This window comes from Alligator sinensis, unplaced genomic scaffold, assembly GCF_000455745.1.
Source record: "Alligator sinensis unplaced genomic scaffold, ASM45574v1 scaffold1301_1, whole genome shotgun sequence".
Taxonomy (NCBI): Eukaryota; Metazoa; Chordata; order Crocodylia; family Alligatoridae; genus Alligator; species Alligator sinensis.
In genome coordinates, this window is record NW_005842575.1 from 82,692 (window position 1) to 104,289 (window position 21,598).

Here is a 21,598-nt window from a genome sequence, read left to right on the forward strand (position 1 = left end):
TTCCAGCAGGTATTATGCATTGATCACAGCCAAAGTTTCTAATCCACAAATAAATGTTCTGTCCTTCTGGCCCACAGGCTTTGTTTCAGGAGGTGGGTGTACGGGTTGAAGGCTATATGGGAAGTACCTCCCCAGCTGGACGTTTCTCTACCTTGGATGTTGCTGTCTGCACGATTGAGAGAGCTAATGGTCTAATCAACAGACTCATAGAGGAAAACCAGATGGATTTACTGGGTAAAAAACTAGGATGTGACCCATCTGCGCCTTGGAAGAGTGTTTTTATGCAGCCTGATTGTATGTGAGAATTGTAGAAAATGGGGAACCCATTTAGGGCCTCAAGAAGCAGGGTTAACCATCTGGGGCATCAAGCAGCCTTTGTTGGCTTAGGGATCCCATGTCAGGGCTCCTTTACATTGTTCTGTGGGTAGAAGATGTGATAGTGGCTATTCTCATCTGGGCAACAGCTGCTTGTGTCAAGGAAAGCTTTCCAGGGGTAGGGTGTATGGATGCATGGAGTGGAGTGTATGTGGTGGCAGCTTGGGCCTTGGGGATAGAACTGTAGACCTCTCTTTAGTCCAGCTGGTGAAATTCCTGCATGGGGCTTGGCTATATTGGGCTGCATGACCAAAAAAGATTTTTTTTCTGGTAATAGTTCCATGGGAAGCTGGTTCTCTTTCAGGGCCATGAACTTCCTTTGGCCTGGATCATTACTAGATTTGATGCTGTTCATTGAATAAGATGCTTTTAGGGAGAAATGTAGCCTCAGAAAATTCTGGGTTTCCTCTGTGATTTTGAGGAGGGAATTGTACTTTCCTAGCACAATGAAAAAGCTCATTTGTTCATTTGTGTTTGCCTAGCAGGTACAGGTTTATCTGAAGTTACTAAGTACAGAATCCCTCTCACTGGCCCTGGCCAGTGATATTACAGCACTGTTGGGATTGAGATTTTAAACCTTGAAAATTTAGAGAATGTAATGCATATTAAGTTGCTGTGAGACCCTTCGTTCCCCTTGAGTTTCACAACCTCTGTGCATTGAATGCTTTAGTTTTCCATTGTACTAACTTGGCAGATCTTTAATTAAGAGAGTGTGAAAACACAGAGACTGATAGTTTTGTCTGCATATGTGACCAAAGGAGAGCACATGGAAATATTGGTCTCTGGAAGCTGCACTATAAATACTTTCAGCTGACAAACAGATGTGTGCTTGGAAGTGCTGTCTAATACTAGCATCTTTTTAAAGCTCCAAATACATCAAATTCCTTAGTGCTGGTGCATCCATCCACTTCTGTGCCTCACTGTGTCTCCTAAGGGGAAATGTGCCAGAGAAGGGTCATATAGGTGTATACAATCAGTTGTGTAATCTGATCAGCTGTCCACATGTTCATACCTCATCAAAGGCTGTAGAATTTTCTTGAATTATTTGAAAGCTAAAATCCCCTCCAACTTCTGAACAACTAACTGCGTTGCTGATTGGATGTTACTTTCTGATACTTGGTTGTTTGAAAAACCATGCAAATTAATTTTTGCCACCCCTGTGAGAGAGTCTCTTTTGGAGTAATCTAATCCTAACAAATTCCATCTCAGAGGGGAACATGTGGAGGTAAGTTTTGTAAAAGCGTGAAAGTACAGGCATGGGCTGGAAATGCCTTTACCTGTAAACAAAACCAAGCCAATATGCTGCTTCAGGATTTGTACCTTGTCTCCTAATTAATTCTAAATTTAGACTGTTTCTTAATGGAATGTTTTATCTTTTTAGACGAATTATTGGGAGACAACTGCAGTCCTGGCTGGGCTCCATCTCAAGCAGGAACTGTTCCTTTTGTTGATGTCAGCCCCCTGCTGCTAGCTCAGATTGCCTTTGAAAATTGTTGAGAGAAACCAAATTCTTACTGCCAGTGAAGCTCTCTGCTGCATGAGGCAGTTCAGAACAGTTTGATTTTTTGCTAACTGTTTATGTAGTCTGTGGCAGTTACCTGAATGCTAGTAAACAAGACAGATAAAGCTTCCTCTAACTGCAGTGTAGTATCAGCGTAGGAGTCTAGAGATATTTTAGGAGACCAGACTAGTAAAAAACACCTTGTTTGTGTCACCTGGGAATGGGTTTGTAACGTGTTACCAGAGGTGCGTTTTTAGTTTGCATGTGTGTGCTTTTTCACATTAAAGTGAAGGAAAATAATCTCTAGGTCTTCCTTTTTTGTTTTTTGCTGGAAAAGTTCAATCACATCTGCAATTGCCACTAAGGGCTGTCAAAACTTGAAGACTGTCTGTTTGAACATTAATACGGGTAAGGTAGGATGTGAATTTGAAACCCAGGAGTGCAGGTAAGTTCACAGGTCAGGGTAGCAACTTTCTAGGGTCATGTTTAATTTGCAGATAGAAGAAGAGACTAGTTATTCTTGTTTTCAGTCGAGCTAATTGTGTGGAAGAACTACAGGCCCTGGCCTGCACTACTCAGCTGGTTGCTGCATTTGACAAAATGTTGCATGCCGACACCTGTAGTCCTCATTGGCTGCACTTCACTTTGAAAGACTAGGGTGCCTTTGTTGGGGTACTTTGGTTACTCCTGCAAGTAATTCAAGCAAGTGCCTCTTTGCAGAGAGTAGCATTATGCCTGACTCAGACCTGCCTGTCTTATGCACTGCTTAGGTTGCCACATTACATGGTGTAGTGAGAGACTAGGTGCCTCAGTAGCAGTAGCAAGCATAGAAGCTTTAACCTGGAGTGGAGAGTTGGACAGCGACACTCTCTCTTCATTTATGGATGCCATTGCTATTAGAGACTTGGTTATGGAGCAAATGAGGGTACTTTTTTGGACAATCACTTTAAAGCTAACTTCTATTCTTTACGTCAGAGGTGTCAAATATATAGCCTGTGGGCTGGACCTGGCCTACAGAGCCTCATTATCCGGCCCTTGGTGCTGCCTCTCTTGCTGCACTGGACCAGTCTCACGTGCAGTGGTGGGGGCATGCACTGTCCATGATGCTTGCTTGGGCCAGCATCCCAGACTAGCCTAAGCAGGTGTAACTTGTACTGGGTCAGGCATGCAGGTGGGACAGGGTTGCGGGAGCCTGATTCGGCTTGTGGACCAACCCCATGCTATTCATCTGGCTTACAAGGCCAGATGAGTTTGACACCCCTGCCTTATGTGAATAGTACTGCATACCTGCAGGATGGAGGTCTCTGTACTTGAGATGTGTCCTACTAGCTTCTAAAGCATTTTTACACAGTAAACTTACTGTGCCAGGCACTGGTGTCCTCAAACACGCTATGCTGCTGTATATGGGCTGCCTTGTTAAACAGGCAGTGTAGCTTTGTCCGCATGGTGCTATAGGTAGACTCGTTAGCATGAAGCCAGGGTAATTGGCACTGTCACTCAGCAGTTTGAATTAGCTTACCTGAAATCCTGCAAAAATGGCTATGCTGCTTGTTTGTGGAGCAGTGTAACAGATTGGAAAATGTTGCTGCCTATTGCAGCTGTTTAAGTGGGGCTGAAGGACTGACTGGATTTATTTATTTATTTTATTGCCAGGAAGCTTTGAGGGAGCTAATATCTATAGAGCTTCTCTTTTTTTGTAGGTATGGTGGTTGTGGATGAGTTGCACATGCTGGGAGATTCTCACCGGGGTTATCTGCTGGAACTCCTGCTGACCAAAGTTCGTTTTATTACAGAGAAGGTCACCAAAAGGTTGGTTAACCTAAGATTAGTCTCTCTTAATACCAAAGCATGTGTAGAATCATAGGAAGTAGGTCTGGAAGGGACCTCACAAAGTCATTTAATCCAGCCCCTGGCTTATGGCAAGATCATTCCTGACAACCATCCTAGCTCTAACCTGCTTTTGAAAATTTCCAGGGATGGAGATTTCACAACTAAATTCACAAAACTCATGGTAGATTAAATACGTGTGTTTTCTCAGGGTATGGGCGCATAAATGATTTGCTGTGGGGTAAAAGGGATGACTGACTAGGAGTTGACTGCTCCATGGTAATTGCCCTCCCCTCCCTTAAGCATAAGATAATTTATGGCAGGTTTTCTCTTAGTAAAAACTTCTCTTTATAAGCAATGAGAAAGAGAGGCAAGCCACTACAGATAACCCCCACTGATAAGTGGCAAGCTAAAACCTATGTACAGGCATTTACTCTGGAACAGCCGATGTGTGTTAAATCTGTGCTGCCTTTTATCTTTGATAAATTGTTTATATGTCCATTCCATGAGCATTTGAAAGTTTGGACTGGTTTCAGGAATTTGGGGGGAGCTGTGACGTACAATCTCCTGGTTATTAAAGTTTCATCACATTATTTCCCTGGAGGTTGTCACTGTAGTCAAAAACACTTTTACCCTCATATTTTTAATTTGTACTTTGGCATACGGTGAAATCTTTCAGGAAAAAAAGTTGATGCAAAGTTTTAATTTAAAACAAATTAGTTTACTTTTTAAATTTAAACATTTGCTTAAATTGGATTTGTTTCTGCTGCTCTTCTACATCTTGTCCTATTTAATTTTCAGTGTCCCAAGCAATATGGTTTTTACCACTGCTGCTTCCCTTAGTGGACTTCCATAACTTCATAGATCCTACTGTCAAGAAATGACTGATAAACATTGAAAGAAATGTGTTCAAGTAGTGTTCAGGATAGTGTGCAGGTTGCTGCTTGGTGGATGTTGATGAACAAGAAGTTAACCTGCCAGTCAGCTTCACATCAAGGTCATTAGACTGGACTAAATACTTAAAATGGGGAATGGTTTGCTTTCTCCTTTTTTGCTTTAGGTTAATTCATTTTGACATTTAATCACTGGCATTATTCTTAAAGGAAAAAAACCTTTTTGTTTTCTGCTGAGTCATTGTGCCAGCTTGTGTGTCTGTTGTCATTTTAACCATGTAATTGCTGTTATTCCACTTCTTTCTAAGTATCTTCTATACAAAGCAGAAACACATGATCATGGCTATATGCCCATCATTAGCTTTTGGGTATTTCTAGACTGATATTTAGGCTTAAACAGGACCTCTGATTTTGGCAGACATGACTTCAGAAATCAAATCCATCCTGTATTCTGTGGTTTAAAACGGGGCCCCAACTTAAGTACCAAACTTGGGGCTATTATCTTTGTTTGTAAAAAGTCTCATGCATCTTAATACTATGATGTCCAAATAAGTGGTTAGTTTTGTCAGAAGCACTGAGAATCCATTAGTTCCTGCTGACTTTAATGGAAACTAATGGGTGCTCAGCATTTTTTGAAAATGAGGTTGGTTAGTTAGTTGCTTAAATAAGGATTTCAGATTCTGCATTTGTAGGCACTTGCTTTTGAAAACCCAAGTCTTGGATTATATAGCTTGAAATTGAGACAAAATGGAAGGGACTTAATTGTGGTATTTAAGCTTAGAAAGGTTATGGTGAAAACTGATCCATCTCTTTATTTCCACACTCTGATAACTTGATTGCTCAAAGTCCGCCACAAGGAAATGTTTAAAACAATGTTTTCCTGCTGTGCACTCAGCTTGTGGTTGTTGCTGCATCAAGAGGCTACACTTTAAAGACACTTTTTTTTTTTAAATGGTGGGTAATTTTCAGATGAGTATCTAACATCGATAGTTATGCACACCAAGAATAGAGTAATTGCTGCTTCTTTTTCAGGGATTTAAATGTATTGCTTTGTGTGTCAGGATGCAGGGTTAGAGAGGGTTTAGTCTTGTGAACCAGATCACTGGCTTGGGTTTTTACTAATGTTCATCTCCTTCTAACCAATTACAGACAGGCAAAGGCAAGCAGTCCTGCTTTTGGTGGAATACAAATTGTTGGCATGAGTGCCACCCTCCCTAACTTGCACCTGCTAGCTTCCTGGCTTAATGCTGAGCTGTACCACACTGATTTTCGCCCTGTGCCCCTCATGGAATGGGTGAAAATTGGCAGCAATATTTATGACTCGTCAATGAATCTAGTGCGGGAATTTCAGCCCATGCTGCAACTGAAGGTAACTAAAGGCTCTTGCCATCCAGTTACTCCAGACAAACATTGCTACTACAGTCTAGACCCCAGGCTGGTGAAACTATCATAAATAGCACAGGTAGCCTCTGTTTGTGGCAGACTGGTGAGGTGGCATACAGTACAGTAGCAGATGGGGCAGGGAACAGAAAACAGAGCAGCAGGTCAGTCAGGGCACAGAAAACAGAACAGCCAGCCAAGTAGGGGCAGGGGATTGAAGTGGCACTCAGAGAGGATCCTGGTTTTCCCTGTTTAAAAATCCCTCATTCTCTGATTTAAAACCCCCAAAATCTGCATTTTTCCATGATTAAATGAAACGTCATTATATATATAGGTATCAGTTGAACACAATGTTTTATTGACGCACTTGCACTTTTAAAGCAGTTTGAAAGCTTACCAGTGGCTCAACCATTAGAATAAAATCATTTCTAAATACTTGTATATCTTGGCATTTGATTTTTTTATTTTTTTATCATGGAAAGTCAGAGCTCCCCCTGCTCCCTTTGTTCTCCAGAACATGGGTCCAGGTGCAGCTGTCCTCCCTGCTGCTTTATGATGCTGCACGGCCCTGATATGCTGGTGCCCTCCCCTGCCTATGCCCGTGCCCATACCATTGCTTCTCACTCCCAAGCCACAGCTCTCCCAGTGCCCCTTACTTCCAACTCACAACCCCACATCGTGGCCGGTGCCCCTCAATCCCAGCCCACAGTCCTTCACCCCCTTGCTGTTGGCCCTCACTCCTGATCTGCAGCTTCCCCCATCTCCCCTCACTCCTGACCCAAAGCTCCTGCCCCCTCCTCCTCCCTGCCCCAGCTGCCAGGGCTAGAGGACCACTCTGCTCACTTCCTGCTCCGTGGGTGCCAGCTGCAGCCAGCCAGCAGTGCCTGAGCCACGGCTGCTGCATGCGGGAGGCAGTGCCTGCTGTTGCTGGATCCCAGTCTCCTCCCCCCCCACCTTGGGTAGCAGGGAAGGGTGTAGGCTGCCTGCTGCAGGGGTCAGGGCTCCCTTCCTTGCTGCCTTCCCCCTGGGGGAAAGCTGGTGGAACTTGGTGCGGAGGGCAGAGTGGGGCAGGGAGGCTTAGTGCTGCTGCTCCCAGGAGCCCTGCATCAGCTGTACAGCCATGGCATGGCACCTTCTCCCCACCTGGCCACAGTGGGGGCCAGGTGTGCAGGGGGTGTCTCAACATGGTGGTATAGCTGGCCAGGAGCTTCTGGTGGTAGTGGCAGCACGGAGCCTCTGCTGCAGAATTGTGCCCCCCCTCGCTCCGCCCCACCGCTGCTGGGCAGACAGGGGACATCTCGCCATAGCGGCGTGGCCAGCATGGGGCTCATGGCAGTGGTGGCTGCCCCAAGCCTCCCCACTGGCTCTGCCTTTCCATGCTGAGTCCCACCTACTGGAGAGGGCAGCAGAGTGGGGAGCCCTGAGCCTGAAGTGGGCAGCCTGCATCTGCCTCTGCCCCATGCACAAATCGGGGAGGGGGGCACATGCCCCCCTGGGAGTGGGTGCAGTAGCAGGGACCTGGCTCTGCCACCAGGGACAAGCCACTGGACGAGCCGCTCATGGCTCCATCCCACTCTCACTACCGGGCCCCATGGCTGTGCATTCTCACTATGGTCTCCCGGCCCTGGCTGGGCAGCATGCACAGGCCCAGCCTTAGCCCCAGCTGCCAAACCCACCCCATTCTGTTCCTCACCATGGCTGCCTCAATCTGCACCTCTCAAGTCGTGGGCACGACTTGGTGTGGCAGGGAACAGCAGAGCTGCGTGGAGAAGCTGGTTGTCGCTGTGAGCTCTGTGCTGCCCTGGTGATGCACCCCCTGTGCGTGCAGCTGCAGTAAAGGCACTAGCACTGGGTTGTGCTGATCAAAGCTGTTGCGCATGCAGGGGGTGCGTTGCAAGGGCAGCACGGAGCTTGCAGTGACAAGCAGCTTTTCTGTGGCTCTGCTGGTCTATGCTGTGCCAGGTTCCGCCAGCCGGGCTGCTGAGGCCCCGGGGGAGGGCCCCAGCTCCAGCCCTGCTAACTCCCTCCCTCCCTGACTATGAGGGCCTCATTTTCCTCCCCCACACTCAGACTTACTTGCAGGAGCTGCTTTCCAAGCTGCCTGGTGGCTGCGTGCGCACATAAGTACACACATGCACATGGCTCCCCTTGCCTGACTGCCCTCCTCCTGCTCTCTTCCAGCTCCCTGCAGGCTGGAACCCTGCCAGCCTGCAGAGAGCTCATCACAAAATTGAAAAATCTCCAGGCTTCTTCAGTAAAATGAGAAATCTGCTTTTGCCACCAGTAAAGGTAAAATCTGTGGTTTACTCTATTTTTCTGTGGGAAATGGAAAATCTGGATCCCTGGTTATGAGGCTAATTTTTGCCTTGTTGGTCAAAGAGTTTGGCCCCCTCTGCTCTAGACTAACATAAGATACGTTTGCTGGTACATTTTTAAGTGTAAAGTTTCAAGCAAGGGACATTCCTACCTCACTTTTAAGATAGCATGTCCACATTCACTCAAACTCAAAGATGAACTTACCTTTTGGAATTTGATTTTAATGGTAATGTGAAAACTGGAAGCTTTAGCTTAAACTCCTTCCTAAGCTAGTTTTCTTCTGCTCATCTGTTTGTTTTTCTTTGTGCCTCAGAGACGCTCCTGTTCCTCTTATGAACCTAGACCAGAGCTAACTGAACAAACCTCTCCTAAGGGTTAAGTGACTAGGCAACAATCCCTCTCCATGTGTTGATCCCATGACCTTAGATGCTATAAAAAAGAAGCTTGCCTTCCCCTGCGGGGTTCTAAGATCTACCACATTTTTACAAATAGATATGAATTTTTCCTAGCTAGGTTAATCCAAATTGCTTCAGTTTTGACAGTTAGACCTAGTGTGATATGGGTTCAACATTGCCATAGTCTTCTTCATTGCTAGTGGTCTCCACCCAGAACTTGGGTATCAGACATTCTAGAATTGCAATTGGAGTGAAAGAAATGGGGTTCCTCAGCCAGCTTGCTAGGAATGGAACTAGTGGCTGTTTCTGCCATTTCTGTTCCATTAAGGCTCTGGTGGTGGTTATTGTAGTCCTGAAAGGGTTTGTTCTCACTTTCCCTCCTAGGGATCTGAATTTATTTGTAGCAGGGCTCACAGGCCTTCCATTTGAGATCACTGCTGCTTGCTCTCCACTTCACCTTTCTGTCAGGACAACTTTTCTAGAGGTAGTAACTTCAGCCAGAGGGATGGGGTCTAACAAGCAGCAGTAGTAGTTGTCTTTATGTACTGTGTTCCAAAAAAATAAAATGACTGAGCCCCACCCCTGCCCCTCCATCAAATAATGAGCAAAAAGCAGTTTCTTAGTTCTGCTTGAAATCAGTTTATCTGCCTTTTAGTATGCTTTCCTTGTACCACACATGAGCAAAAATGGAGAGAGAGATCAAATCAGGTCTCTTCTACAAAGAACAAGTGCTTCCTAACTTCTTTCAAAGAGCTCTGTTGCATAACAAGCAAGGTTTGGGGCAAGAGTGGGCAATTAATTGGGCTGGATGGCCACTTAATGAGTTTTGGTGAACTTTTGCATGGACAATTGATGCTCTCCAGGCCCATTTTCCCTGCACTCACTGCTGGGGTGCTGGATGGAGCAGGTGAGCAGGCAGGGTCTCCATGTAGACTGGGCTGGGACCCCCATGGGCAGGGCACACTTGGCCAGGCAGATGAGATGGGGCCATGGGTGGGTGTAGAGCAGCGTCCGGGAGCAGAAGGTCAGGATTGCAGGCCGGTAATAGTGCAGGGTAGGGCCTTGGGCAGAGTCACAGTCTGCTGCCCTCACAGCCCTGCGACATTTCTAGGCAGTCCAGGCTGTGGCAGCTCTGTCTGGCTGCTGCTGCTGGTGCCAGCCTTGTGGAGTCTGGGGACCTGCACACGCAGCCCTGCACCCACTCTGGACTTGCCCTGGCGAGAGAGAACCAGCTCCGGGCCAGCTCGGACCTGCGTGCACAGCCTTGACTCTGGCCCACCCTGTGCCTGCTCTTTACCCTCCCACCCACGATGAGCAGCAGTGGCGACTGTGCAGAAGCTATTGCTGGGTGTGGGGGGAAAAGCGGTTCCAGCCCTTTACTGCTGTCAGGCCCTTCTTGCTGCTGCTGCCTAGAGCCTGTGCCTGGGCTGCTCCTCTTTACTGTCACCACTGCTCCGCTGGGCGGTTTGGATGGAGTGCTGGTGGCGGTAGTGATGGCAGCAGAGAGGAGCTGCAGGTCTCCTGGAAAAGAGGAAAGTGGGGTGGCCACATCAAGAAGAGCCCGGCATTGGCGAGGGACAGGGGCCACTTTTCTTCCATGCCCAGCAGCAGTTTCTGCCACACCGCCACTCGTGCGCAGACAGGTTCAGAGTGGGCACAGGGCAGCCCAGGGTTAGGGCTATGCACGCAGGTCCTGGCTGGTTCAGAGCTAGTTCAGTCCAGCTGAGACGAGTCTGGAGTGTGTGCAGGGCAGGCTAGATCCAGGGCTGTGCATTCAGCTGTTGCTGGGTACTGGTGATGGTGACGGGGAGGAGCTGCAGGACGCGTGGTCTTGCCTGTCCCTATCTTAGAGTAACTGGTTCTTTTGACGTGTTGTCTATACATAACCTAGACTTCCAAAAATGTGGCTCCTTTGTTTCTCCTTGTTCCTCTCTGAATTGGGGTAGGAGGTTTAAAGTGTGTTATGACAGCCAGCTTGGCAATATTTTCAGAGCTTGTATGATGCAAAAATATGTTGAAAAAGCTATTTGTGTCAATTCAGGGAGATGAGGACCATGTTGTAAGCCTGTGCTATGAGACTGTTCGTGATGGTCATTCAGTCCTGCTCTTCTGTCCATCCAAGAACTGGTGTGAGAAGCTGGCAAACATCATAGCTAGAGAGTTCTGCAACCTGCAGCTGTCTGACAGTAAGAGGGGCAGGGGGAGGAGGCTGTGGTATGCTGATCCATGCTGTGCCTTTGCAGCACAGTAGTCCTGCTAAAAGCAGCTAATTATTCTTTCTTTCTCCTCCTCTTTTCTGATGAAAGGAAAAACCTCAAACCTTCCACCAATCCCCTTGTACAAAGAGGCAATAGAGGAGGTGATGGACCAGCTAAGACGATCACTCTCGGGTCTGGACTCTGTGCTCCAGCGAACTTTACCATGGGGAGTAGCATTTCATCATGCAGGTATTCCTGAGCTTCCTGATAGCTGGGCTCCTTGGTAGCTGTACTACGTTGATTAATCCAGGGTCAGCTAAGATGCACGCCTATCCTGAGAAAAAACAAGGCCTAAAACTACCATAAGGGTAGATGCTGCTTTGAACTGTACCTAGAATGGAAAATAATGAGGAATCCAGGTTCAGGCACCAAATCACAGGACTTAGTGGTAGAGAAACCATTAGCCCCCAGCTCTGCTGTAATGGCCACATACAATTCTCTTTTCTTCTATTTCTAAAATACCTCATAGAATCATAGAAAAATAGGGCTGGAAAGGACCTCGGGAGGTCATCTAGTCCAATGGGGCTCAGCCTCTCTACCCCGGTGGGCCTGATGAACAGCCCAGGGGTGGTGCAGGACAGATTCTAAGCACAGGGCCATTTGGAGATGCAGTCCAGTCTGACCCCACACACCAGATTCGGTCATGGCTTGACTCTGTGCACCAAATCTGGCCATGGCAGGGCCCTGTGTCAGTGCAATCAGGCAAGCAGGGTCATGTCATCTGGGCTGTGGGGTTCTCCAGAGGTCTGGAAAGTTGGTGGTAGTGGGGTGGTGACAGTGTTAATGGTTGTGGCTCTGGATCCATTAACACATACTCTTTCTCGGAATCCATTAACACATACTCTTCCCCTGCCACCAAATTTCTGGGCCTGTGGGGAACCTTGCAGACAAGATGACATGGCTCTGTGGGTGGTGTCCAACCCACAGGCCAGAGTTTGAGCATTACTAATCTAATCCAACTCCCACCCCCCTAAAGACAGGGTCATTCCCGACTAAATCATCCAAGTCAAGTGCTTGTCTAAGCTGCTGTTAAAGACTTCCAAGGATGGAGATTCCATAACTTCTACGGAAACCTGTCCCAATGCTTAACCACCCTAAAAGTGAGAGAATTCTTCCTACTCTCCAACCTAAATTTCCCTTGCTTCAGTTTTAGAGCACTACTCATCCTGTCCTCTGTGTGATAGAGAAGTCTGTCAACATCCTCTTTATAACCATTCTTCAGGTATCTGAAAACTCTTATCACCCCATCCACCCCCTCAGTCCTCTCTTCCCCAGAATAATTAATCCTAGTTATTTCAGTTCTTAAGTCATGTTATCCAGGCCTCTAATAATTTTTGTTGCTCTCACCTGGACTTTTTAATTTGTACACGCCCTTCTTGAAGTGTGGGGTCTAGAACTGGACACGCTATTCCAGGTGAGGCCTTACCAATGCCACATAAAGTGGAAAAATCACTTCCTTTGATTTGCAATTGACACTCCTGTTAATACAGCTCAATATGTTATTGCCCTTTTTTTCCAACAACATGCAATATATGAAGTAAATACCATGCTCTTCTTAATCTTCATGTTGTCTACAAATACTTTAGAGCAGTATTTCCCAAATCTTGTAGAAAAGTCCGCATGGTAGTAAAGTCAGGTGTGCTTGCATATCCCTACTTCAGCAACTGCCATCGATTTCCCTGTGCCAGTGGGAGAAGCAGTGGCTGAAGTAAGCAGATCCTGTCAATTTGCTGCTGTTATTCATGTGTGTCCTGGTCACCCTCCCCTTGCCTCCGCCCTGGTAGATGCTCAAAAGTTTGGGAAACACCACTTTAAAATAACAGACTGCGTAATGGTTAAGTGATTAAAGAAAAAACATTCTTCAGTTACTTTGTTTTGACTACACTTTGAAACAGTGACCAAGCTACTTGTGTGACTGTTCTTCATAGATCCAATCACCACATGGCAAATGTGCATTAACACATTACTGCTTCTTGCATGGGTTCTCCTACTAGTGGTTATGACATTTTCAGTTCTTCAAGGCAGACAGGCTGTTACTGTGCTCACTGGAAGCAGTCTCTTCTCAGGTCTTACCTTTGATGAACGGGATGTCATTGAAGGGGCCTTTCGCCAGGGACTGATTCGAGTCCTGGCAGCAACTTCTACACTTTCTTCTGGGGTGAATTTGCCTGCACGCCGGGTAATTATCCGAACTCCTGTGTTTGGTGGCAAACTCCTGGACATTCTGGCTTACAAGCAGATGGCTGGGAGGGCTGGCAGAAAAGGAGCAGACACAGTGGGTAAGTGGAGGCTTTATTAACATTTTCTAAGAACTGTGTTAACCTAATTACATCCAGGGCAGTGCTTTACAATTAGTGACTAATCATGATGAATTCCTTTGGTATTCAGTATGATAAAGTTAATCAAGATGAATTCGTTTAGTATTAATGGGGATATAATTTGTAATTCCCAGAGGATGCTTTTACACTGCATGAGACTGATTTTGGTGTCTGTATGTCAGTTACTGGAAGAACAGTCTGTTTTCTTCATTTAATTCCTTATTGCTTCTAATAATTTGCTCATTTGATTTAATTCTGTGGGGCATGGCCAGCCTGGCAGGGCATTAACAATCTCTGATGTGAGTGAAAGTTCTGTTGTAAATTTCCGTTGAATGGATTTAACCTTCAAGCAATAAGGTTAAAGTTTTAGATCCAAAATTTGGCAAAATTCTACCTTCCACCTGGACAAATAACTTGGATAAAAATATGCTTACCAAAATTAACGCTTTGTTTTAAGAATTCTAAGAATGAAATGCTTTTGTGCTTCTCCCAGTCTCCATCAAGACTTTTTATTTGTATTCCAGAAAAAAGCCCAAACCAGAAAAACCCCAGTGTCTTAAGAGCTACATATATGTTGAATAAAACACATTTATCATCAGTTGATGTTCAACAAAACTATTGATTTCAACTTTGCTTGGAATGAAAGTTGATAATAGGGGTAGGATTTTTCCTAATAAACAAAAGGAAATGTAAAGATCAACATAGTTATAGAACAGGACTTTGATGCTGGAGGCCTTCCAGCGCTTTGTCCATTCTAGTTCTAGACATCTCAAATGACTGAGATCAGTTGGTTCCTTGATTTAAAAAAGAGTATATTTTCATCAACTAGGCCTGCTTGTTTTATTTGTTCAACAGCTATTTGGAGTAGCTGGCTTTTAGTGTTCAGTAGTTTTCCAGGTATGGAATGTTTGTCCCTCTTTATTTGTCTTCCATATCCCCTTTTTTTCTTCTCCCATTCATATTATCTCATACATACATTAGTAAATAGTATTTATTTTTGTTCCATGGCTTTTGGGTCTTTGTATACATTATTTTGCTGTACTTGGAAGATGCATCAATATTTGGAAATACTCTTTACAAAGACTATTAAGTGAGTGTTGATATACTGATGTCTTATAAATTTTATACACTTCCCACTGCAAAGACAACTTAGTTGCAAAACACACGGTTACATAAGTTGATCTCTTGTGGTCTCTGTTTTGACAGTTTTATATATAGTTATTACCTTTGGGAAATATTATTGTTAAACTGCTGATATTAGAGTAAGACATCAATTAAACTTTGTGGAGTTTTATCATAGGAGCTGCCCAGTCTCTGTCATTTCACTCTGTGAGTAAGAATTATTTCTATCCTAAGAGCAGAAGAGAAGAAAAATGGATTTTTCTGTGTAGTATAGAACTGATTAATTCCAGCACAAGAAACATCATTTTCTCATCCTCTTCTGAGTCTTTGCTAGAACTGATGCTGAGGAATGCAACAAGTGATGATTAGGTCCCTGTTTAACATTATGAATCTATGGAGTCTTCCACAGCAGTGGATAGACATTGCTAAGAATTACACAAATAGAACATTTCTGTACCTTTGGGACCACCAACTTCCCAAGTGCTCTCAGGGCATCTCTTTTGTACTGTGCCTTCAATGAACAATGTGTAGTTATTATAGTGCTAATGTCTCAAGGATCTAGAAGGAACATTGCCTGCAGTATATTGAAATTTCTTACTCATGCTCAGAGCATGTTCAGATTTATGTCCACTGCATGGACAAATGATACATGTCATCTCTGAAAATGGCTTTAGTCTCTTGAGTATCTTGTCTTTATTTTCTCATAGGTGAGAGCATTCTAGTGTGCAAGCCCTCAGAGAGGTCTAAAGGCATTGCTCTGCTGCAGGGATCCCTCAAGCCTGTCCGCAGCTGCTTGCTCAGAAGAGAGGGGGAAGGAATTACTTCTAGCATGATACGAGCAATCCTTGAGGTATGGGGCACCTGGGAAGGAATCAGATCTTTGCTTACAGTATTAGTCCATGTGAGGCCAGGGTGCAGGCGCGCAAAACATTTACTGCATAATGAAAGTGGAGCAGACAGACACACAACAAATCCAGACTAAACGTCTCTCTTGAGAAATATAACAGTAACCTTGCTATATAAGAAGATTACTACCTGAAACACACAATTTATCTACTCCCCTAGTTGATTTCAACCCCAGGGTAGCTGTTTGCCAAGTGCTAACCAGTTCTCTTTCTGGCTGCATGTATCCAATATGAGAGCTGCTCATGTGTCTCCATGAGTCATAGGTGGGTAAATTATTCCACAGCAATTATGTTGTGTGCCTTTACCCTTAGGAGGAATAGTTATACGTAACTGTTAAAGATGCTTCAGGCAAGGGTTTCTTAGGGTGAGATGATAACTTTTATTGGATTGACTGTGTAGTAGAGTTAATCAAGTTTTTGAATGCAAGACATGGCATTCTTCATCAGGTCTGACCAGAAGTGGCTCTTGTAGTCAGACCTGACAAAGAATGTTTTGCATTGGCAGTGCCCTCTTCTCTGCTTTTTACCTGTGGTAGGTTGTAGGGTGTTTTTAGTGTTCTGGACACTGTTCCCTTTAATTAAAGTGCTGACTTTGGGGATTTCTTTGGTTAGCAATAGCCTGTGAATGCAGGGGACTGGACTTAATAGCCCAGGAGGCCCTTTCCAGTTCTATATAAAATATGCTTAGGTTACAGGCAGAGGAGAACCCTTAATCGGAGCGTGGAAACAGACATCACCAGACGTCTCATTTGTGCTGCCATAATTTTTTTCTTTTTGTGGCAGAACAAATGAAAGGAAAGTCAGTGGTACAACAAAAGGGGGAATAGTTTTATTTATAACTCTCCCCATCCCTTCAGCTATATTATGTATGGAGTGTGCCTTCATGCTCCATACATAATATAGCTGGAGGGATGGGGAGACTTATGTATAAAAATATTCTCTGGTGATACCAAGGGTTTTTAATTCAAAAAGATCTATGCCAACCCAAACAGACGCACATAATGGCAAGAGATTGTTAAAATCAGTCCATTTAATTAAGAATCCCCATGGTCTGTTCCCCTTTTGACACCAGTAAAAATACAAAATCTAGACCAAGCTCCAAATACCATCATGACTTTTTCAAATGGTTTTGAGTAATGCAGGCAAGAAAAGAACTGGATTAGGAAACATTTAAAGTACAGTTCTAGCCTGAAATGCAACTTTTAAAAAAGGAACAGATCTGCTCCATAGATGTTAGTCAGGTCTGCTTACACAAGTGGGAAAACAATGTTTTCGAGCTTTTAACTTCAGACAGACTTGCAGAATGAGTACAAGTGAAAAGGAGCAAGTGGTGGTTTTGTATACCAAAACAATTATTTACTACATTTGAAAAGAGTTGTGTAACTTGAAGAAAAGGTTCTGCAGGTGTAACTTCAGCCCTAATTTAAAGAACCTTTAGGGGTGCACCAATAAAGATTTTTTTTGGCCGATTATTAACCACCCATATTGGCTGATACTGATCTGATAGCAGATATGCAGCCCAGCAGCTTGAAGAGCAGCATCTGGCCAGTAAGTCTTTTTTGGGGGAAGAGGGTATAGGGGGGGGCGCAGATTGAGGCTTCCACAGTGAGGGAGGGAGTGGGGCAGGGGCAGGAGCTGTCCAGCTGGGGCTGGGCATGGGGTGGAGCCATGGGCAGCTCCTGCAGGGCGGGGTGGAAGGGGAACGGCTGCATGCACCCCTGGGGGAGGCATGAGAGGCAAGTGCCCTTGCGTGTGGGGCGAGGGTGGGCTGCCTGCTGCATCTCACTTCCATGGTCTCAGGGAGAGCAGAATCTAACAGTGATGGGGGAAGGGGCTGCTAGAGGGAAGAAGTTGTGGGGGTGGGGCAGAGGGCAGTGGGGCCACCTGACCCATCCCAGATTTATTTTCCGTGCTGTAGCAGTGGGAGGGACATGCATTCAAGGCCTCCAATAATTATATTCTATACCTGGAGAATTATAAAAACAAAATTTAAAATAAATTTTCTACATATAGAATCTAATGATTGCGGGGTGGGGGGTCATCTGATATTTGAGTAAATGCAGGAATCACATAATTTTAAAGTAAAAATCTAAAATAAATAACACCCTTTATAAATGAAGATAGCAGTTATACATTTACAAAGAGTAAAACTTCACCAGGATGAGTAGCCATGGGCAGGATTCTGCTCCTTGTTTTATTTTATGTCCAAAAATTAATGAATCACATTCTGCCTTAGCTTTGCCACTGCTGTGCAATTAAACTATGAGCTAGGGTCAAGCTCCTTACACTGCAGTGAGACTGCATGCATGTGTGTTACATCTGCCAAAGCATGGCAGTATTCAAATCTATTCACAAGTGCTCTCTTTCCTGTAGGGAGCAATCTGATTATTTTAGTTCTATCTATTCTCTTTGCAAGATAACTGTGAAGACAGTTCCTGCTTCTCTCTTTTATGGAACTAGTAGTTTGCACTTGCTTTTGCCATATGTTCCTCCCAGACACTCAACTCTGTTCTCTGGTTTTCTAAATTCATTAATTTCCCTTAAGTTCCTTTTCGGATATACCTTCCTTTCTTTCTGAGCATGAAACCTTCCTTAACAGATCATTGTGGGTGGAGTGGCCAGCACTCCAGATGATGTCCGGACCTATGCTTCCTGTACGCTTCTTGTTGCCAGTTTGAAAGATAACGAGCAGGGGAGTGAGAAAAATGAGGACGGAGTTCAGAATGGAGCTATTGAGGCTTGTGTGGCATGGCTGCTGCAGAATGAATTCATCCAGGTTTCGGGCCCTAGTGATGGAGTGAAAGGTAAAGCTGGTTGCTCCTGTGCATTGTAAGTCTACACTTCCTTCCCTTGGACTGCAATTTAGGCAGTTTTGAATGAACAATTTTTCTGCAACTGCTAAGGAGTAAATTTATAATTGAGACTTCTGGGCTTGGGCTGAAAGAGGCTTAAGATGCATGTTTTGCTTGGTGTCTAAGATGTTGTGAATTCAACTTTTTCATTAATTTAGTTTTTGGTGTGTGTTCTGAGAGGGAGGCAATGGCCATTTCATTAGGACTCATGGCATCTGGCGTGCAAGCCCCAAGCTGTTACAAGGTATTGTAGCCTTATAATGTGGGTGTTCAGCCCCCGGGAGCCATGCCATTCGTTCTGCACAGGTCCCCAGGGGTCTGAAAATTTAGCGGCAGGGGAACATTAGCCACAATTACCACTCCCCTGCTGCCAAATTTATGGACCCATTGGGAGCCCTGTGGGCTGGATAGCTCTCTGGATCTGCGTGTGAAGGTGGCCTGGGGCCCAATCTAGGCATGCAGATCCACATCTGGGTGATATGGGCCTTGATCTTGGCCTTGAGCTTGGGGGAGGCAGCACAGTGCCCAGTTCTGGCTCATGGGACCTGATCCGGTCCATAGACCAGCCCCAAGCCACTGGTCTGGCCCACATGAGCAAAAGGTTGAACACCATTTATAGCATTTCTGCATGTGGACTGTGGATTTGGCACATTATTTCTTCTCTTGTCGTCCCGTGTCTGTCGTGTCCCCCCCTCCCCCCCCAACCAAAGTTGTCTTGGGGCATTTCTGTTGTTCTTCCCCAATTGCATGTTTAGTTTGAGATATTTCCCTATTTAGAATAATTAAATTTAGCTTGAAACTATTTTGCTTAGCATGAGAAAGAGGAGCCCTGTCCTGTTGGTGTCTGGGAACTGGCACGGTGGATCCTGAGAAATGTCCTGTTTTTAAAAGCTGTACCTGGCATAACATGAAAATTTCTACCTCACATCAGTCTGTATGAAGTGTTACCTATGGAGTGTTTGATAAGTTCATGTGTCACCCTTTAAAAAAAATACAGCCTTAGAGATTTCATATTTGCAAAACAGGAACATTTCTTTCTAGATAATGACATTTACTCAATATATCACTTCTGTAGATCCATGCTAAGCCCTCTACCTCTTCCTATGCTTCTTAACATGGCATTAACTAGAGAAGGTGGAGAGAACAGATAGAGGGCCACTTCCAACATGGTTGTTTGCAAATGCATATGTGCTTCTTACTAGTTAAGCTGTTTTCTTTAAAAGATTGAGGGCTTGACAAACAAAGGGATGAGGTTTCTGATATAGTTGGAAAACCCCAGTTACTGGTCATTCCTAAATCTATTGATGCAACATAACAAAAAGAACAAGGATTTCAGAGGGGAATGGGTCTTGCTGGATGAGAAGGAGCCCTGCTTTCCCTGCTCAGTCAAACCCATACCAGTGCTTGCTGGGGATGAGTCTGCCTGAGTGAGGAAATGAGAGAGATCACGTTGCCCCTTGTGCTGCACCATTGAGGGTGGGACAAGGGGCAACATGCACTTCTCTCAGTGAAGCAGAGCACAACTAATCTGCTTCATTCGATTATGTCTATTTCTAGCCTTGCTGACTAGCCCTGGGTATGACAATATGACTCTCTGCCTCCTTTTCTCCATCTGTTAGACCAGGGATGCTCAACCTCCAGCCTGTGGGCTAAATCTGACCCATGGGGCTCCTGCTGTGTCAGGAAATTTGGTGGCAGGGGAGCAGTGGCAATTAATATTGCCACCCTCCCCCTCTGTCAAATTCTTAAACCCTGTACAGTGGGCCTAATCCAGGCTATGCCCCCCTCCCTCCCCTCATGGCCAGATTGGGGCTGGGCCATGTTCCCTTCCATGTGTGCGGCTGGGTTGGGGCCAGGCCACGGCCTCTCCTATGTGACCGGATCAGGGCCAGGCTGCCCCACCTCTTGCCACTACTCTGCATGGCTGGATGGGGCCCCGCTGCACCTGCCCCAAGCAGTGGATCAGGAGCACCAGCCAGATGTGATATGGACAGACCAGGCACTGCTCATCTAGCCCACTGGGCAAAAAAGGTTGAGCACCACTGTATTCAGACCCCTCAAAGTGCAGTGAAGCTTGGGTAGTATTAATCAAGTACTGTATAAATTGAAAGTGAAATATATATTTACCTTTAAATAAAATACTTGTGTCTATTACAGCAGAGGTCTATTGCCCAACGCATCTTGGCTCTGCTACTCTTTCCTCTTCTCTTTCACCAATGGAAGCCCTGGAAATTTTTGCTGACCTCCAGAGAGCTATGAAGGGGTTTGTCCTGGAGAATGACCTGCACATTGTCTATTTGGTAGGTTCCTTGCTTCTCACAGCAGATGACATTGAAGCAGGTGGAAGAGAATAGAGAATACACAGACCAGGGCCTCTTGTGGATCCAGGGTCTCTTGTGTTGTGTATTCTGTTCAGCTGATCCCTTAGGGAGGAGGGTGTGGAGTGCTTTGGAAGAAGTATTCAGTTTAGAACATGTTTGACTTTTATAATCCTTATTAGGAAACACCTGCCTTTCTGAAATTAAGACTAAACGTGTCCATTTAAGCCCAATTTTGTCTCTATTCTTCTCATATTCACAAACAAAAATGTTTCAAAACTAAATATTTAAGGTCTAGGGTGGAGTGAGGATTTTCTCATGATGTTTTGACGTGAACTGGTTTTTAATCATGGTTTGGACTCATTAGTTTCTTTGTCAAACACCCACTGAAGTATATACGCTTGCTGGACCTTATCTACTTGAAGCTGCAGGAGCCTTGTCTGGCTCAAGCCTGTGTGAGTTTTTGGAAGCAAGCTGATCCCTGAGAAGCCTGTTCAGTCCATTTGGGTCTGAGCATCTGCTACAGCCAGGAGAGGGGAGACTAGAGTAGGGGTGGGCAATTATTTTGGGTGGAGGGCCACTTACCCAGTTTTGGCACACTGTGGAGGGCCGCATGGGTAGCCCCGCCCCTTGACAGGTGCCCTGCCCCCTGGTCACCATCTTGGGACCAATGTCCCAGGGCACGCACTGGGGCCCAGAGTGGGGTGCAGGCTGACAGGGGTCTGTGGAGCCGGGCTGGGCTGCACCAGCAGAGAGAGGGTGGAGCTGGCCTGGCTCCATAGAGTCCTTGCTGGCTGGGACCCTGCGCTCCTGCCAACCTGCTCTGGTCCCCGCCAGCACTGGCCCCTGGGCACCGGTGTGGGCCCCATGCTCCCGCTGGCTCCCCACCCACTCACTCCCAGTGCCCCCCCAGCCCTGTGGTACAGGTAGGGGGCAACGCAGAGCCCCAATACCCCTGCACACTGGCAGGGAAGAAGCTGGTGCTGAGAGCGGGGAAAAGCAGCCCCTTGCCCACCCCATGGCGGGTGCTATCTGCTGCAGGCACTTGCAGGCCACGCGGGACTGTCCGGAGCAGGCACAGGCAGCCCCAAGTGGGCTGCAAGTAGCTGCAGCATGGGGCACCAGCCACACCGTGAGC

General features: G+C 45.7%; 1 protein-coding gene across 1 annotated transcript in view; it reads left to right on the plus strand.

Moving 5' to 3' along the window:
- Positions 1–21,598, plus strand: part of POLQ (DNA polymerase theta) — a 90,510-nt gene that overhangs the window by 6,152 nt on the left and 62,760 nt on the right. The window contains exons 4-12 of the mRNA XM_014524111.2: positions 78–234; positions 3,577–3,685; positions 5,746–5,965; positions 10,729–10,873; positions 10,994–11,134; positions 13,012–13,224; positions 15,093–15,235; positions 17,890–18,094; positions 20,300–20,442. Coding sequence (XP_014379597.2) covers positions 78–234; positions 3,577–3,685; positions 5,746–5,965; positions 10,729–10,873; positions 10,994–11,134; positions 13,012–13,224; positions 15,093–15,235; positions 17,890–18,094; positions 20,300–20,442 — 1,476 coding nt within the window. The remainder of the gene's footprint in view (positions 1–77; positions 235–3,576; positions 3,686–5,745; positions 5,966–10,728; positions 10,874–10,993; positions 11,135–13,011; positions 13,225–15,092; positions 15,236–17,889; positions 18,095–20,299; positions 20,443–21,598) is intronic.